This window comes from Alligator sinensis, unplaced genomic scaffold (genome assembly GCF_000455745.1).
Source record: "Alligator sinensis unplaced genomic scaffold, ASM45574v1 scaffold858_1, whole genome shotgun sequence".
In the NCBI taxonomy this organism is placed as follows: domain Eukaryota; kingdom Metazoa; phylum Chordata; order Crocodylia; family Alligatoridae; genus Alligator; species Alligator sinensis.
Window position 1 is genome coordinate 715,048 of NW_005842079.1, and position 17,903 is coordinate 732,950.

Genomic DNA, 17,903 nt, shown 5'->3' on the forward strand with positions numbered 1-17,903 from the left:
CTGTGCAGCTGGATGGGGGCCTGGTTACCCCCCCCCACACACACACGTAGCTGAATTAGGCTCTGCTGTGCCTGCCCTGGACACCAGATTGTGTCTACCAGCCAGATCGGGCCCACAGAGGGATTGGCACTGCCCATCTGGCCCTCCAGATAAAATGTTTGAGCACCACTGGTCTATTTAGAACAGTGAAGAAGTTCTTCCATGTATTCAGTCTAAACCTACTTTGCTGCAACTTCAAGCCATTTCCTGCTCTCTACAGCGAGAGAGAAAAGGTGCTCTCCCTTTGTGGCAGCCCTTCAGATATCTGAAGGCTGCAATCTTGTCCCCTCTTAATTGTCTTTTCTACAAGCTGAGCTCACGCCTCTGATCGGTACCGGAGCATGGCTTCCAAGCAAACCCATTGCCTTTGAAACCCTTGGCCATCCCCACACTGTGGGAGGGGATTGTGGGGCTTCAGGCCTGACACCACAGAGCCCCTTCCTACCCCCTTTTCCTTTCATAAATCAAGCAACCTGGACTGGCTCAGAGACAAGGGGTGATTGTTTGCTTTGAAAGGGGGAGTGCTCAGCCGGTTTGCTCTGGGAGGGAGAGGTCTTTATGAGCAGATGTGCTGAACCTCATCCATCCAGGGAAGGCGGTAAGTCAGGGGCTTCCCTGACCACCCCCTCCCACACCTATCACAGGTGCAAGGCTCATACTCCCTACATTGTTTTGTTGGCATGAGTCCCAAACCCAGTGCATTCTGGGACATCTGCGGCATGTGGGCAGGAGAGAAGCTCTCTGGGTGGATAGCATGGGGGCTGAGCTGACTGAGCAGGTGATGGTGAAAGGAATTGGCATGTTGGCAACAACTCTGTGGTTGCAACAGGCCCAGCCTCCTGTGCTGAACCCCCAGGTACCCCTGGCCAGCAGACTCTGTCCCATGGCTACTCAGCTGAGTCACCTGGTCCTCAAGCCCTGAGCCAAGGCATGCTGTTGCTGGCCCAGGCAAGGTGTGTCTGCCTATGTCGGGCTCTTCAGCCCTGCCCATGGCCTGAGAAAAGCTGCTTTGGCTCTCGGTATGAGGACTAGGTTCCCTGTGACCCCAGAGTGGCCTGGGCATGAGCTTGGCAGGGGACATGCTTCTCCCTGCCAAGGGCTGTCTGTGTGGCGGTGGCACCTCACAGGGATGAGACTTCCCCCAAGGCAAGCAGGCTGAGGCTCCCCTGCACAGACTGAATTGAAAGAGCACTGCCTCAGCATGAGGGCCATGGAGCTGTGCATCTGCCTCCTGGGAACTGAGGACAATAGGACAGACAGAAGACGTGTTAGGCCTGGGAGGAATTGTCCATTAACCCTATTAAAATCCAAAGAATTCATGATCTGATAGAAAAAGAGTGACCCAGACTCCTTAAGGCCAGGATGGATGGATGGACTTGGGGTGATCTTAGGCAAGTCACTGCCCCTCTCTGGACCTGTTTCTCCCTCTGTATGTTGGTGATCATTCTCTCTCTGTGGTGGCTACTAGCCAGAGAAAGGTGCTCACATGTGGTAGTGGAGGCCAACATTTGTAAGTGGGGTTTGCTGTGGTTTGGTGCCCCTGGTTCCATAGGGCCTGTGGTCATGGCACCATGTGTGCTTCTGAGCTGCTGTTATGTCATGGCACAGCATCATGGAGCTGGGACTGCAGCTAATCACACAAATCTCAGCTCCAGCCGAAATCAAGACCCCATAGGTGCTGTTCAGACAGAAAATGAGAGACAGCTCCTCCCCTGAGGAGCTCATGACCTAAACAGAAAAGGCAGATGAAGGGTGGGTTGAAGCCTAGTTTGACAATGTGGAAACTGAGGCACAGGGAGATGAAGTGACTTGACCACTGTCGCCCAGCAGGTCAGTGGCAGAGCCAGGATTAGAATCTAGCTCCCTTTGTCTGTCCCAGCCCAGTGCTCAAACCCTCAATGGGGTCCCCAACTCTGCCCCAGACTCAGTTGAGTGCTACTGGAAAAGCAGCTCTGGTTTGTGAGGTCCCAGGGGACATGGAACAAGCAGCAGGAGTGTCTTGGATCAGGCGAAACTGAGGGCCAGCACAATTGGCCCCGCTTGCTACTCTGTTTCCATCTGGCTTCCTTCTGGCAGTGCTGAGCCTGGCTCAGCCATCAGGGCGAAAGGGCATCTAAACAACCAGCTCAGGCCTGTTTATCTTTCTGGGAGGCTTAGCAGGGTGATGACAATCCCTGACAGCCCTGGGACCTCTGTTTATTCAACAGTTCTGCTTGGGTAAGCCATGGGTTGGAGATTTGGCCCCTAGCTACACAGCCCAGGAGGGATCAACAGATAGAAAGGAGGGATCCCACCTCCTCCCCCCGTCCCATCCCACTGGTGTTGGCCAGTGCCCTGCAGGGACTCCCCAGGGATTCCAGCTTCTGTCCTTGTCTGGTGACTTGGCCTGATCTAGGTGGGTATCTCTGTCTCCCAATCTTGGCCCCCTTCCAGCTGTGCTAGCTCCCCTCTCACACAGGCTGTCAGTGCCCCTCATTTCCGACCCACAGCCCCTGCCTGTCACAGCCCTGAGCCCCTCCCAGTTAAAACTTGGTTTCCTACCTGCCAGTGGTAGCTGTAGTGCAGGATTTGTTTTGCAAGAGAGATGCACAGTGGCTGTGTAGCTGCAGCCAGCTTCTGATTTCAAGAGAGTAGCTGACCCCATACGTTTTGAAACCCCTCCAACAGCCTTGCATTGTGGTTTGGTGGGTTTGCCAAGCTTTGGTGGTGAGGAGCCTAAAAATGGGATAACAGGGGGCTGCAAGTCAGGCTGGAGGACACTGGCAGAGCTGGGGAAAGGAGGCCTCTGGATAGCAACATCAGGTCAGGTAACTGCTGGTGGAACTGTTTCAGGGGTTTGCCCAGCCATTCCCTCTTCTTGTTAACAGTGCTCACTTGTCATGAGAGCTAGAGGTCTCACTCTTAGCAGCACAAGGATCTCTAAGCAACCCTTGGGCAGGGTGTCCTGCAGGGGCCAGCCCTGACCATACCCCTGACATATCAATGAGCTGCCTGCAGCCATCCTTGCAAGAGCTATGAGGTGGCAGCAACAGCTAAGACTGGGTCTGTTTGCATTGACCCAGCCCAGCCCACAGCTGGCTCACTTTCACTCCCCATTACCATTCTCCATTAACAGGCAGGCAAAAAAGACAGTGGGGCCCCAGGAGTTGGGAATGCAGCTGAGTGTCCAGTGCCTCCAGGGACATTGTCATCACTCTTAGATTCTTCTTCTTCTCTGAACCAAAACACTGACTAACACGTGCTGTGGCCAGCGCCTGCTGGTAATGGCTATTCCAGATGGGTAGGTGCCTGCCGCCCACAAGGCATGAAGCTGAGGTGACTCAGGGGGAGGATGCAAACAATATTGCCCACAGCATGGATGCAGTGAGTCAGCACAGCAGGAGTGTTCACTCCAGCTGGGGGGAGGCTCCCAGGTTCTCCAGCCCCTGTTGCTCCCATCATGGAGTGCTGCAGAAGGCTGGATGGGAGCACTGGCTCTATGGGGCTCCCAGCAGAGTGCTGTTTCTACAAGGTGGAGCCTCCTCCTTTCAATATCTTCAGAGAAGTTAGGGGAAAAGAGTGAACGTGAAGTCCTGAGACCTGGAATGGGATCTGGGGGTGGCCCTGGAAAGAAAAGAAACAGATTTTATTGCTCAGGCTGCCCTGGCCTGTGGGGGCCTCAGGCCCTGGGCTATTCCTCACTGGGGCTCATCCCAGCTCACACCTGTGGCATCCCCTGTTGAACTAGGATACATCACTGAGATAAGGACTGGGAATGGGATAGGGGACTGAAGGCACTGGCGTAAGCAGAACGGCCCAACTGCCTGGCAGGATTTGGCCTTTCATGGACAATTTCTGGGCCCTCTATGACATACAGCACCCTATGGCTCTGTTTGCTGGTTCATTAGCTCCCACAACACTACAGGGGCTGCTTCCTTCTTTGGGGCAACACAAGCTCCAGCCCTCCAACTGATGGCACCCTGGGGGTAGAGGGGCTCAGACCAGAGCCTGCCCCACATCCCAGCTCCCCTGCACCTTGGTGCAAAGCAGGAGGCAGATAAGGTGCTGGGGAGCCTCCAAGCCACCTGTCTCCTTGACAGAAGCCATGAGCCAGTGGACTGGTCCCCTGGGGGCTGCTATCAGGGAAAGTGGGGGCGGTGCAGCCCCCATCCCATATTTCCTGCCCATTAATCAAGGGAGTGATGTGGAAGCCACAGCTCTGCAGGCTGAGCTGTTTCAGACATTTCAAATATTAGTAGGTCTTAATGGGCTAGATGGAGCCATCTATCAGCCAGGCGGACAGACACGAGCTCCCAGCTGCCCGGAGCAGGTTGGGGGGAGGGGGAGGGGGTGGGGAGAGGCTGAGGCACAGAGCTCGTCTCACCCGAGAATGCGCTTGTCTATGGGGGCTTGTGTCTGGGTCCATGAGGGGTGCCCCCCGCAGCACCTCCTGCTGGGAGAGGCTGGGGCTGGAGTAACCAGGGCTCCCCACAGCCAGTGCCACATAAGACTTTTGAACAATTGAAAGGGTTTGGAACTGATCTGGCTAATTTGACTTGGTACGTGAAAAATTTTCCAGAAAAAGAAAAAAAAAGGTGCCAGTGTTCCTAGGAACTTTCTTTGGTACCAGCACAAGCCCCATCCCCCGCAGATGGCAAGGGTGGATCCCAGACCTGGGACCTTATGTTCCCAGCGCCAGGACAGAAGGACAGGGCATCTGTCTGGAGCCTCATCCTCAGCTATCCAGCCTGAAGCTAGCAGGAAGGTGGGGGGAATTCAGAGCAAAATTAAGTCCTCCAATAGCAGTAGGAAAGGCAGAGACCCCACCACTCCCACCTCCATCCTGTCCTTGTAACCTGACCCCCACCTCCATCCTGTCCCCTGCACCTCCTCAAGAGCTTGAGCTGCTGTTCCAGCCCCAGTGAGCTCTCACCACACAGCCAAGCCTGTTAGCAGGGCTCCCACGTGCTCTGGCATCCCAGCAATGTCCGTGCCAGAGCCCAAGCTCTGGGAAAGCACTTACCCAGCAATGCCAGCCCACGCAGGGCAGGGAAGGGCCCCTGAGACCAGCCACCTGCCAGGCCTTGCATAGTAAGGGATCCCATTCCCCCCACACCATTTCACTGCCTCCTGGTCCCAACAACCCCATGAGACGATAGCATCTGAAGGGGCTGCAGACAGTCTGACAGTGCCCAGACAGAAGTGGGGAAAGCTGTCTCTTCCTTAAGGCCCCTCAGTTCAGACCCACAGCTCCCTGCCCTTCCCCATCCCTGGGTATGGTCCTCGACTGTGATAGTCACTGTGTGGATAGGCCCCCACAGCATCCTGCTCAATGTCACAGTTCCTCTTATTGGGCTGTTGAGCCCACCTGGGACTAGACCCCCCACAGGAGGTGGGCACTGAAGCAGACCAGTCTCTGCCTGGTTTGGGCTATCAGAGGTGTTGAGGAGAGGAGCCATAGCAGGTGGGAGTGGAGAGTGTGCCCTGCTGTCCAGCTCTGTGTACTCTCTGCCCTCTTGTTTTGCAGGCTGAGTGCATGAACTTCATCAAGATCCTGCATCTCTACAACCGCACTCATCTGTATGCCTGTGGCACGGGCGCCTTCCATCCCACCTGTGCCTTTGTGGAAGTGGGGCAGCGCATGGAGGTGAGGGCCAGCAGATACTGACTGGCACAGTATCTGCCTGTGCAGGGGAATGTCATGGGCCAAACACCAGGGCCCAGGCATTCCCAACCCTCCACCCCACCCGCCCAGCTGCAAGCCTGCAGGACACACTGGGACTTTCTCTGCACTGGGACTCAGGAGGGTCCTGTGAGCTGCTCAGCCCTGCCAGCACCACATTCCCCCCGCCCCCCCCCACCCCTCCCTGCACACACACACTCATATTCTTTTTCCTCCTTCCCAGGACCCTGTCTTTAAACTGGACCCTGCGGCCACAGAGGATGGCAAAGGGAAGAGCCCCTATGACCCCCGGCATGTGGCCGCCTCAGTGCTCGTGGGTATGGAGACAGGGCTGGAAACCATTGCACAGAGGCTCCACATCACCAGCCTTTGGAGAGTCCCTGTTCCACCCCCCTTCCCTACATTGCCCCCTGCTGAGAGAGCTGGGGGGGCACAGGGTACAGCTGTTTCATGCCCACTGTAGAATGCCTGGAGCATAATGCCTAGAGTTCACCAAGAGAGAGCAAAAAGCCCAGTTCTGTGTGTCACTTTCCTGGGACTGTCCTAGCCAAGGAACTAAAGTCCCTGAGCTCACTCAAAGGCCAAGGCTGGAGGGGGATGGGGACCAGACACTGTGCCCGGTGTGGGGTCCACCTGTGCAGCTAGTGCTTTCCTGGAACTTAAGATCACTGCCACCCACAGCCTCAAGGCCTTGCTTCTGGCTCTAGAACTGATTTTCTGGGGATTTGCTTCCGCTTCTTTCCCTAGGGGGCACCTTGTACATCACTCTGGGTGCCTATACACGTGCACTGAGGCTGCTCTGACACACTGTAATTATAGCACATCAGAGCAGACTCACTTAATGAAGTCTGCTGGAGCATGGTAATTACCACGCTGCAGCAAACTCCAGCGTCGCATGTATCAGTGTCCCCACACTGAAAAATGGCAGTGGGCTCGCTTTAACTAAAGCTCCCCCACCTCCATTTTTCAGCGCAGGGAGGCTAATACACATGATGCTCCAAGTGCTTTAATTAATTAAAGTGTCCCCCCCCACTCCTTTAGCATGTCTATAAAAGCCCTCTAATGTCAAAGGGGAGGGTGGAGTGAGGGAGTGGGCCTGTGGGCAATATTGAGGTTCCTTGGCTGACTTGGGGCAGGACATCTGGACTTCCCCCATGCCTGGGAGTTAGGGGAGGGTGGAGGCAGACTGCCTGGGTAATGCTCATCCCTCTGTCCTGTCCCAGGTGAGGAGCTGTACTCTGGGGTGGCCACTGACCTGATGGGCCGTGACTTCACCATCTTCCGCAGCCTGGGCCCACGCCCGTCCATCCGCACTGAGCAGCATGACTCCCGCTGGCTCAACGGTAAATGCTGAGGGCAGGGGGAGCTGCCCAGTTCTGCCCCTGCCCAGGGGGAAGGGCAGGATGAGTGGGGGTGAGTGGGGAGTGATGAAAGTTCAGTGGCTTAGGGTCTACTGGGAACACGAGTCTGCTGCTGCTGTGGGGTGCAGTGTACTGTGCACAGGACCTGGGCTCGGGAGGCCTTGTCATGGTGGTGGCAGGAGGAAGATGAGTTCAGCTGCCTCAGCCTGGTGGCCACTGCAACCTGTTACTGAATCAGCATGTTTTCCCAGGAGTCTGATCCACCCTGCCCTAGGCCTGGTGCTGTGTGAGTGTTATAGACCCTGGACAAGTCAGAGTTAGGCTCTGAGTGCCTGTCAGTCTCTGTAGGTGATTTCCAAATCACAGCTTTGGAAGGTGGGGGGTGCCCACATCTACAGTAGCAGTGGCTGTGGGTCAGAAGTGAGGGATGCTGGCAGAGCTGGCTGTGGGGAGCCAAGACTGGAAAAGCAGGAGACTATGGCTCAGGATTGAGGGGCTGCAACAGGGTGCATGGAGACACTTGCTCAACACATATCTGTGTGGCTTTAGATAATAAACCTGTCCTCCTGCAAGGGCCTCACTGCCCCTGAGGGAGGCTTGTTCTAGCATGACAAGCTCCAAGAGTGGAGCAGAGCCCTTGCCCCCAGCATTGCCTTATCTTCCCCTCAGAGCCTCATCCCCTGGGAGTTGCTCCCTGAGCTGTACTTCACTTCAAAGAGCTCCTCACATGGCTGCAGGGCATAAGCTGCCCTTGGGCTCTGCCCAGATCCTGCTCTGTCTTTCTGCCCTGCAGGATGACACCATTGCCTGGAAACGGGCCTTGTTGAAGAGCAGCAGTGTCTCCTGAGAGCGTGGGGCTGAGGCAGGAACCTCTCACCCCAGGACTTCACTGACCAGGGCCACTTGAGAGCACCAAAGAAGCCCATGGTGCTGTCTGAGATGGTTACTGGGTTCAATGGGCGGCATCCCACAGCCTCAGCTCTGTAGGGTCAGGCAAAATGACCAGAGTGGGCCCAGCTACCCTCATGAGATAAAGGCATGAGCAAGGAGAGTGGTTTAACCACCACTGGTCAAGGGTGCTGGTCGTTTGGGGAAGTGGTTGACCTCTACCCAGGAGAGACCAGGGCTGAAACAGTTGGAGGCTGCAGGTCCAAACTGAGGGGCATTGGCAGGGCTGTGTGGCAGAAGGCAACCTGGAGTTGGGGGGATATAGCATTGGCTTGCTAGTTGTGCTGAGAAGCACCACCTGTCTACACAGGTCCTGTTATCCTTTATCTCTGACTGCCTCTTGGGGCTGTGCTGTTAAATCCATCATGGCAGTCTGTGGGTTTGTGCTACCATCTAGTGGAGCAAGTGTGTGGGGCACCCTCTGCACCAGCTCAGAGCTGGCCGTAGTCAGGACTGGGGGGCTTTTTAAAACTGCAGTTTATACTCTGAAATGCAACCTGAAGGAGCAAAGCAATTCATACATCCAGGTCAAATGTGGCAATCGTTTTAGTAAAAAATGTAAAAAGAATTTTGCAAGAATTGAAACGATCTGATTTTTCTTTTTAAAATGTTTCAAGACCAATCAGCTCATTTGACTTTTGGAAAAATAAGTGAAACAAAAGGGGAAAACCTGCATTTTGTTAAGTGCAAAATGCTGATATTCTTTCTTGAGTTTTTATATCAACCACCAAGCTACAAACATGGAAATTCACCCAGTCAAGCTGTGGTGACATCTGCAGCATGGGCAGGGGGGTTATCCTGCAAGGCAGAGTGGCTCAGCTGCAGATGGCCATACAGTTTGCCATTGGCTTTCCTGCTCTGCCACTTTAAGGCCTCAGCCCCCTAACTGGTGACGGGTCATCCTTTTTGGTGGGGTAGGAGGAGCCCTGCTGCCTCATCCTAATCCTGCTTCTCCTTGTGAATGACTTGAGTCTGAAGTGATGAGTGATCAGGGGCCTTGGAAGCATTAGACTGAGGACTAGTTTGCACTTCTGAGAAAGCAGTAGGTGGAGAGAGAGTGGAGGGGGGCTGGGGTTCAGGACTCCTGGGTCCCATTCCTAGCTCTACCACTGATTCTTTATTCATCTTTTGACAAGTCATCCTTTACATCTCAGAGGGTGTGTTGTAATGCCCCATCGCTGGGCTGGCATGGCACTGAGCAGTTCACCTGCAGAGGGTACTGTAGAAGAGCTGAGCTCAGCCCATGTTTTCCTGTCTGGGCAGGGATCACACATGCCTGGCACCCACCTGACATGTCATGCCCTGTTCTGTCTTCCCAGAGCCCAAATTTGTGGATGTGTTCTGGATCCCTGAGAGTGAGAATCCTGATGATGACAAGATCTACTTCTTCTTCCGGGAGACAGCGGTGGAGGGGCAGCAGGGGCTGGGCAAGTCCAGCTTTGCCCGCATCGGCCAGATCTGCAGGGTGAGAGCTCCCCACCCCACTCAGGATCTTGGGGAAAGCTCCTGTCACCAAGTATCTGAGGGGAAGGAGATGCTAAGATCTTCAATGCTGGGCCTGAGCTTGGACTGGAGCCCAGCCTGGCACCTTGGCAGGACCTCTGCCAGCTGAGCCTGGGGGTCCCCCTAGGCTGTGCTTGCAAGCCACGTGTCAGGACCAGCTCATGCAGGGTTTCTTGTCCCTGACCAGTGGGGCCAGGCTGGAGGCAGCACAGTTCTGGAGGTAGGAGAGCATCTGTCTCCCATCTTGCCCAGGATCCTGCCCAGCTTCCCCTGGGGTTCTGAGGTGATGGTGGGTGTTGTCCGTGTGTGCCAGGAGCCCCAGAGAGCAGCCATGTTGCTCCAGGGCAGAGGTAGAGTGTGACCTACAGCAGGGCTTGCTAGGGCATGACAGGCCTAGCAAGCCCTGCTGATCCTGACCCTTCCCATGAGCCCCCTGCCTCACCCTGGGAAATGCAAAGGGACTGTGCTCAGACCCTGCCCTTCTCCCCCGACACAGAATGACATGGGTGGGCAGCGGAGCCTAGTGAACAAGTGGACAACATTCCTGAAGGCCCGGCTGGTGTGCTCTGTGCCAGGCAGTGATGGAAGCGACACCTACTTTGATGAGCTGCGTGAGTGCTGCTGGGACCTGTGTGAGCAGGAGGTGGTGCGGTGGAAGTTGAGCACTCTGGGCTTGGGCTGAGGGAACTGAGGAGATGGGGACAGCCACTGAGTGTCCCAGGGGTGGAGGGAGTTTGGAGCTGCCACTGAATGCCTGGTGATGATGCCGGGGGGGGACAGAGGGTGGGGGTGGAAAATGTGGCCCAAGCCAATAGGTGACACAGGATGTGCTGGGGCCAGTCAGCGATGTTGTCCATCCCTCCCTACCCACCCACAGGTGACGTCTTCCTGTTGCAGACCAAGGACAAGCGCAACCCCCTGCTTTATGCCGTCTTTTCCACTTCCAGGTACAGGATCAGGGAAGGCCTGCCCCACTCCCCCTGCAATATAGCCCTTCTCCAGGAAGCACTGGGCAGTTCTCAGTAGAGGACTTTCTACAAGAGCTGCCCAGGAGCTGCCATCTCTCCTAACATCTCCCCCCATGTCTCTGTTTGCTCCCCCCTTTCCCTTGTGTCCTTTGCCCTACACCCTGTCATAATTTTGCCATTGCTGTATGCCCACAGCTCAGTGTTCAAGGGCTCCGCTGTTTGCCTGTACACCATGCATGACATCCGCAGAGCCTTCCTGGGACCCTTCGCACACAAGGAGGGCCCCAACTACCAGTGGGTGTCCTACCAAAGCCGCGTGCCATACCCCCGCCCTGGAATGGTATGTATGTGCTGGAGGGACCCATCGTGCTGGGACTGGGGATGGAAATGGGAAGGGAGGGTTGGGAAGTATTGCCTGGGGACAGGTCTTCCTCCTCCTCTTCTGCCAGATGGGGTAAAACCCCATGGCCAGGAGAGATCCAGGGCAGTGGACTCTGTGGCAGGACCAGATTGGGATGTCTCCAGCTATACCCAGGGCCTCACCCAGAGCCTGATGTCCCAGTACTCCGGCCTGTAGGATGTTAGGGAGCAATCCGTCCCCATCCCTACCATTGTCCCTTGGCTCTGGCTAGGGGAAATGCCTCCCTGTCCTGTTCAGAGGCCTATTGGGCAGAGGAGCAGTGAGAGGCTGGCATCACAGCCTTCAGCCAACATGTGGCCAGATCATAAGACAAGTAGCCTGGTCCTAGCATCCCAAAGGGATAAGGGCATGGAAGGAGGCCTTGCCAGGGGCCTGGTCTAAGGTTAGGATTGAGCTGTTTGTCCAAGTCCTGCAAGAAGTTCAGAGGACATGTCCTTACAGCAAAGCTACCACCATCCAACTGGGAGAGTCCCCTTGAAGCTTGAGTCTGAAGGGCTGTGGGCTGGGAGTGAGGGCACCAGGAGAGGTAGGGGGAACCCAGGGATTGGATAGCAGGGGGCTGCAGGTCAGGACTGTGGGCCAGGGCTGTGGGAGGAGGCCAGGGTTGGGACCCAGGGGCTTGTGGGTTGGGCATGTGTCTGATCAATACCAATGTCCCCATCCTGCCCTTATTCACTCAGCCCTCTGCCCCTGTAGTGCCCCAGCAAAACCTTTGGCACCTTCAGCTCCACCAAGGATTTCCCCGACGATGTGATCCAGTTTGCTCGCAACCACCCACTCATGTACAACCCCGTGCTGCCCCATGGCCAGCGGCCTGTCTTCCTGCAGACCAACGTAGACCACACCTTCACCCGCATTGCTGTGGACCGGGTGACTGCTGCTGATGGGCATTATGATGTCCTTTTCATTGGCACAGGTACATCTATGTCACGCCATCAAGAGGTGCCAGGCCCTGCTGGGCTGGAATTTGCATTGCCCAGCCTAAAGCCAGGGTTTCCCTCAGCCCAACGTGGCCTAAATGCAGTGAGGAGCACCAGCCTGCCTGGATGATCCTGTGCAGGGGGGGCATTTGGATTTCTGGCTTGCAGATATTCTGAGCCCAGTCATCCTATACAGACCCTGTTACACTGTGGCTCTATTGATCAAGACTCAGGACACCTGGGGCTGTTCCTCATTCTGCCATGGGCCTACAGTGCACATTGCCTGGCCCTTCTATGCCTTGACTTTCCCCATCCATACAATGAGGGATGCTACTACTTATTCCCCTTGGTAAAATACACAGAGGTCTAGGAATTATAGGAACCCAGGACCATTTGCTGATAGATCCAATGGGACACCAAGGCTGACTTTCACCGTGTGGGCTTCCACGGGGCTTTCAGGTGCCTTGGAAAGCCACAGCCTTTCTCTTGGGCTTGACCTTGGCCAGCTGTTGGCCTGTCTCTGCCCCACTGATCAGGCCTGAGCCTCCACCCAGATCCTCTCAGGGAAGGGAGAGCCTCAAGCAAAGGTTTTGCTCTGCCCTGTCACATCTTTCCCTCCTCCCTCCCTTGCAGATGTGGGCACAGTGCTTAAGGTGATCTCTGTGCACAAGGAGAGCTGGCAAAATATGGAGGAATTGCTGCTGGAGGATCTTCAGGTGTTCAAGGTAAGAAAGGTGGGGTGGGGACAGTCCAGGAGTCTATCCTCACTGGCACTCCTCCCCTCCCCCCCTTTTCCTTAGTATCTATCTACAGGCAATCTACTGTGTGTACTACAACAATCTTGTCTCTGCACCAGGGATCATGCCCACGTAAGCTGGGATCCATATCCCTCCTCCCCTTCAAACTGTGTCTGTCATGTTGAGCCAGTCCCACCAGACTGTCCCACTGAGCAAGGCCACCACTAAGGTTGCCCTCCTCTTTGCCTAGACCAGTGTTTCCAACCTTTTTCTCCCCACAGCACGCTTACCTAAATAAAAAAGAACCATGGCACACTGGACAGCAGCAACAGGCAGGGGGAGTGGCTCCAGCCAGGCAGGGGGTGTTGCTCCAGCCCAAAATGCCTGGCACACCAGTGTGCTGCAGCACACCAGTTGGGAAACACTGGCCTAGACAGTAGAGCTCCTTTGGGACAGGGCAGGTGTAGTGCCAGAGGCACGTGTCCCTGTCCATGCCTCTGCCCATGCCCTACCCAGCCATGACTACCAGTGCATTTTAAGCAGCTGTACTAACATGGCTTTGCCAACCTGGCTATTGGCACTCAACAGCTGGAGCATAGAACTGGAGCTCCTGGGCTCCAGCCACACAATGCTGGGTGAACCACAGTGCCTCACCCATGAAAGGGAACATCTGCCCCTTGGAAAGATGCTGAGATATTCCCTGTGCATGGCTCTACAAGCAGGCAAAACATCATGGACAGACTGTGCCCATAAGCCAGGAACCCCCTGGCTTCAAATAGCCTTCATCTTGAAATGCGCCCTCTGCTGTTGTTTCTCTCTCAATAGGATTCGTCCCCTGTCACCAGCATGCAGATCTCATCCAAGCGGGTAAGGAGCAAAGGACAGTGGCTGTGCTGTATGGGAGGAGGCTACAGGCAGGTCTGGTGTTGTGGCCATGGACAGCTCCATGCCACTGTGCCAACCCCAGCAAGACCATGGGCTGCTGGTGGAGATCAGAGGGCAAGTGCTGGAATCCTTGTGTGCCACTACAGCCCCTGGCACAATGGGACCCTCTACTGGTTGCTGTCAACAGATAAATAGGGGTGGGTACTGCTCTGGGACACTGGTGTGTTCCACACCCAGGGCACAGTGGCAGGAGGAAGCACAGGGTTGTTGGCTGGTGAGTGCTTGGGGCTGCTGCGGCAAGGCCAAGAGCACACAGCGCATGTTGGCCCTGAGTTGTTGGCAGCAGGCCTGGAACTGCTAGGGATGGGGTAGTGGGTCTTGGGCCATGCCACCCAAGGTGCCAGGGGGCCCCCTCATTTGCACCCTTCCCAGAGAGAGAACCGAGGGCATGGAGATAGCCCTCGGCTGACTAGCAGGCAGGGGTCTCAGCAAAGCAGAGGTTTTTCGCTGGCACAGGCATCCAGAGGCCACTTTGCCCAACACTAAGCTAAATTGAAATATCCCTTGGGTCTCCTGACTCCCACTGCACCCAGATGCCCCTTACTATCCCCCATTCTTGTTGCCCAGGATTCTGCTATGGCAGAAACAGGCTGGGCCTGACCCAGTCTAATCCTACAATCCTCCCAGACTCCCTACATGAGTTGTCTCCCACAGCCACATGCCATGTGGATGGGACTCCACAACGACAGATTTAGCCCTTCCTATCTCCAGGCTGGACACCTCCCCAGCCATGGGCATCACCTTGGTAATAAGCCTGTGGCTTACGTAGCCCCCTTGGTTTGTCCTCATCCTCCATGAATGCAAAGGCCCTAGTTACCTGGTTCTGCGCACCCCTGTCTCAGCCCCTCACTGTCGCAACACTCCCTCAGCAACAGCTCTACCTCGGCTCCAGGACGTCCATTTCCCAGCTGCCCTTGCACCGCTGCGGGATCTATGGGAAAGCCTGCGCAGAGTGCTGCCTGGCCAGAGACCCCTACTGTGCCTGGGATGGCACCACCTGCACTCGCTACATGCCCAATACTAAGAGGTACAGACCCTTTACCTCCGGCCAGGGCACTAGAGCCACACCTAGTTCTGATGTCCCCTGGGTGGGATTAGTGCTGAGACCAGCAGGACCTGGGCTGCAGGGCTGTACTGCCGTGACTGCCCACTGGAAACGCTTGTGAGAGGCACCTGGGTAGTTACAGCTGGGTGCCTAGCTGGGTACTGGTTTGGTCAGAATCTCACATGGGGAAGTACTGCTAAGCTAAGGCATCATGCTTCGAGCTTATGCTGGCATGATCCAGACCAAGGGGTGATAGCCTGTGGCTCTGGCACCAGCTTGGACCCAGAGATTCACGGCCAGTTCCCAGCTCTGCCACAGACCTTGAATATGCTCTTGGGCAAATCATGTTGCTTCTCTGTGCCTCAGTTCCCCATCCACTCAGTGAAGACAATAGCATTTCCCTGCTGTTAAAAATATAAGAACATGAGAACTGCCTTTTACTGGGATGGACCACAGATCCATCTTGCCCGGTATCTTGTGTCACGCAGTGGCAGAGAGTGGATGTTGAAGGGGAGAGTGAACAGGGTATGAAAAAGGCTTTTCCACTGTTCCTTTCCCACTTGCTGCTTCCAGCGTTTAAGGTCCAGGAAGTTGTGGAGATATTGTAAGATTAAATGCCTCAGGTGATGAAATGCCTGGGTACCTGGTGATGGGCACCACAGAAGGGCCTCAGGTCCCAGATGAAGGCATCTGGCATGGTATGTGCCTGGCATGGCTGCCTCCTCTGTGTGAAACTAAGGCCTCTCCCTGAGGAAACCATGAGCTAGATATTATGTCACAATGCTCCTCACTACTGGGAGACCTGCTGATGCTGAGAGATATGTGCCTCCGTGCTCTTCAACTGACCACGTGCCCGACACTCTCAGCTATGAGCCAGCAGCACTGGGGGTCCCTGGCAGCTGTTGGGCTCAGTAAGGTACTGAGATGACTTCTATATAGTCCTTGTGAGCTTCAGATCAAGGGTGGCTGTCTCTCCACTTCCCAAAGACCCAGCAGCTCACACTGCCTCAGGTCCTGACCCCTCTGCTGCTCTCCCTCTACAGGCGTTTTCGGCGGCAGGATGTCAGGAACGGGGACCCCAACATGTTATGCTCAGAAGGTTAGTTCAGCTCTTGATGTCCTTGGTATCCCAGCTCAGTGCTTATTCCAGCCAGAATTTCATCCTGCCTCATTTGCTCCACCCACATAAAGCAGCCCCACAGCTGCCCCCTCATGTTCCTTCATGGCAGGATATTCCCCCTGTTTATACTTCCCCAGGGCAGAAATAGCCAGCAATGATGGCCATGGCTATCACCCCACCCTTGCTCCCTGGGTGCACACCTGGGTGCACTGGCTTATGTCCAACCCATGCCCCCACCACCCCATGTGTTGGCTTGTGCCTTCCCTGTGGTTCTGCCTGCCCAGTGCAACTGCTTATACCCGCCCCAAGGCCCATCCTCCCCAGGCTCACACTTCTGGTGGGCCTTGTCTGACAGATCCTCACCGCAGCAGTGTGCTGGAGAAGAAGCTATATGGGGTCGAGGGCAGCAGCACCTTCCTGGAATGTGTACCCAAGTCCCTGCAGGCCCAGGTGGTGTGGACCTACCAGAAAGCAAGTGACACCCCGAAGAAGGAGGTAAGGGGCCCTCTGCACCCAGGAACCAGGCTGCTGAGCCAGACTTCCCTGGCTCCCAGTGATTCATAGATTCATAGATTGTAGAGTCGGAAGGGACCACAATGGATCTTCATGTCCAACCTCCTGCCCCTGGCAGGAAAGAGGACCGAGGTCAGATGACCCCAGCCAGGTGACTACCTCTTGAAGACCTCCAAGCTAGGTGATAGCACCACCTCTCTTGGAAGCCCATTCCAGATCCTGTCCACCCTTACTGTGAAAAATGTCTTCCTAATATCTAACCTAAATCCACTCTCAACTAGTTTACACCCGTTATTCCTAGTCACTCCCTGGGGCGCCTTAGTAAACAGCACTTCCCCTATTCCCCGTTGACCTCCCCTAATAAATTTATAGGCGGCCACAAGATCTCCCCTCAGCCGTCTCTTGTGAAGGCTGAAGAGATTCAGCTCTCTCAACCTCCCCCTGGAGGGTCTATCACAAAGGCCACTAATCATGCGAGTGGCCCTCCTCTGGACCCTCTCGAGATTCCCTGCATCCCTCTTAAAGTGCGGCACCCAAAACTGGATGCAGTACTCCAACTGCGGCCTGACCAGTGCCGCATGATACCAGGGAAAGGTTGGGGGAATCAAGTCAACCAAGTGAAGACTGACTGATGCCAGGAAACACAGGCAGCATTTTTGCTTCTAGGGCCATGTGCCCTTCCAAAGAGGTCCCAGACCTTCCAGCCTCCCACCACAGATGCTCCACTGCTGCCTTGCCCAGTCACCAATGTGGTGCACAATGCCATGTCACCTGGCCATACCCTCCCCCTTCCCCACAGATCCTGACCCCTTCCAGGTACAGAAAATTCAGTGATCCCCCTGATAGAAAACATGCTGTTCTTAAGCTCCCCTTCCCCAGAGCAGGCATGCCTAGTCCAGCCCTCCCATCAGCTGCATTAACACTCCTGGCTTTCCCTTCTTCCTGCCAGTGCAGGGCAAATCTCAAACCCTAACCAGGCTCTTGGGCATCTCATCATGTTGTTCCTCTGACCCACCACCACCCAGCAGCCCTGGCCATGCCTGTGTATATGAGCACTGAACTATGCAGCCCATGCCAAGAGGTCAGTGCCAGGTGCTGCCCTTTGGATCATGCCCAAGTGCCTAGTGCCTCCTAACCCAGCTTCCCCCAGAAACCTGCCTCCTCTCCAGTTCCACCCCCAAGCCCTTGGCCTGGTCTCCTCATGTCTGCAGGTTCAGCTGGATGAGCGGGTGGTGAAGACTGACCGAGGGATCCTTATCCGTAGTGTCCTGCACAAGGACACTGGGCTGTACCACTGCCATGCCACAGAGCACGGCTTCACCCAGAGCCTGCTGCGTCTCTCATTGGAGGTGATTGGTGCACAGCAGGCTGACTCGCTGTCCTATTCCTGGGAGGAGGAGCCCTCAGAGCCTGCCAGCCACAAGCTGTGGTACCGGGACTTCCTGCAGCTGGTGGACCACCCCAACCTGAGCACGGTTGACCAGCTTTGCCAGCAGTTGTGGAGCCGCAAGAGCCACCAGCCCAAAAAGAAGCCCCCACTGCCCCCACCCCTGAGTGTCAAGGCCAAAAACCACAAGTGGAAGCACCTGGAGGAGAAGCGCAAAGCCCGCAGCCGGCGGACTCATGAGGTGCCTCGAGCAGAGAGAGGACCCCGCAGCGCTGCCGTGTGGTGACCCACTGGGGCCAGGAGAGCACAGCCAGACTTCTGTTAGGAGGTGGGG

At 55.6% G+C, this 17,903-nt stretch overlaps 1 protein-coding gene across 9 annotated transcripts in view; it reads left to right on the top strand.

The window, feature by feature from the left end:
* The window catches only part of SEMA3B (semaphorin 3B), a 93,120-nt gene that overhangs the window by 71,295 nt on the left and 3,922 nt on the right, over window positions 1-17,903 (top strand). For 6 of the 9 annotated variants that reach the window (XM_025204378.1, XM_025204383.1, XM_025204374.1 and 3 more), the window contains exons 5-19: window positions 5,546-5,665; window positions 5,925-6,018; window positions 6,925-7,044; window positions 9,330-9,475; window positions 10,010-10,124; window positions 10,391-10,460; window positions 10,677-10,821; window positions 11,599-11,818; window positions 12,456-12,547; window positions 12,623-12,691; window positions 13,385-13,426; window positions 14,374-14,531; window positions 15,593-15,648; window positions 16,025-16,164; window positions 17,394-17,897. In XM_025204378.1, the coding sequence (XP_025060163.1) occupies window positions 5,546-5,665; window positions 5,925-6,018; window positions 6,925-7,044; window positions 9,330-9,475; window positions 10,010-10,124; window positions 10,391-10,460; window positions 10,677-10,821; window positions 11,599-11,818; window positions 12,456-12,547; window positions 12,623-12,691; window positions 13,385-13,426; window positions 14,374-14,531; window positions 15,593-15,648; window positions 16,025-16,164; window positions 17,394-17,855 (2,049 nt within the window). In that variant the 3' untranslated portion in view covers window positions 17,856-17,897. The remainder of the gene's footprint in view (window positions 1-5,545; window positions 5,666-5,924; window positions 6,019-6,924; window positions 7,045-9,329; window positions 9,476-10,009; window positions 10,125-10,390; window positions 10,461-10,676; window positions 10,822-11,598; window positions 11,819-12,455; window positions 12,548-12,622; window positions 12,692-13,384; window positions 13,427-14,373; window positions 14,532-15,592; window positions 15,649-16,024; window positions 16,165-17,393; window positions 17,898-17,903) is intronic. The other 3 variants (XM_025204375.1, XM_025204376.1, XM_025204377.1) reach the window with 3 other exon arrangements.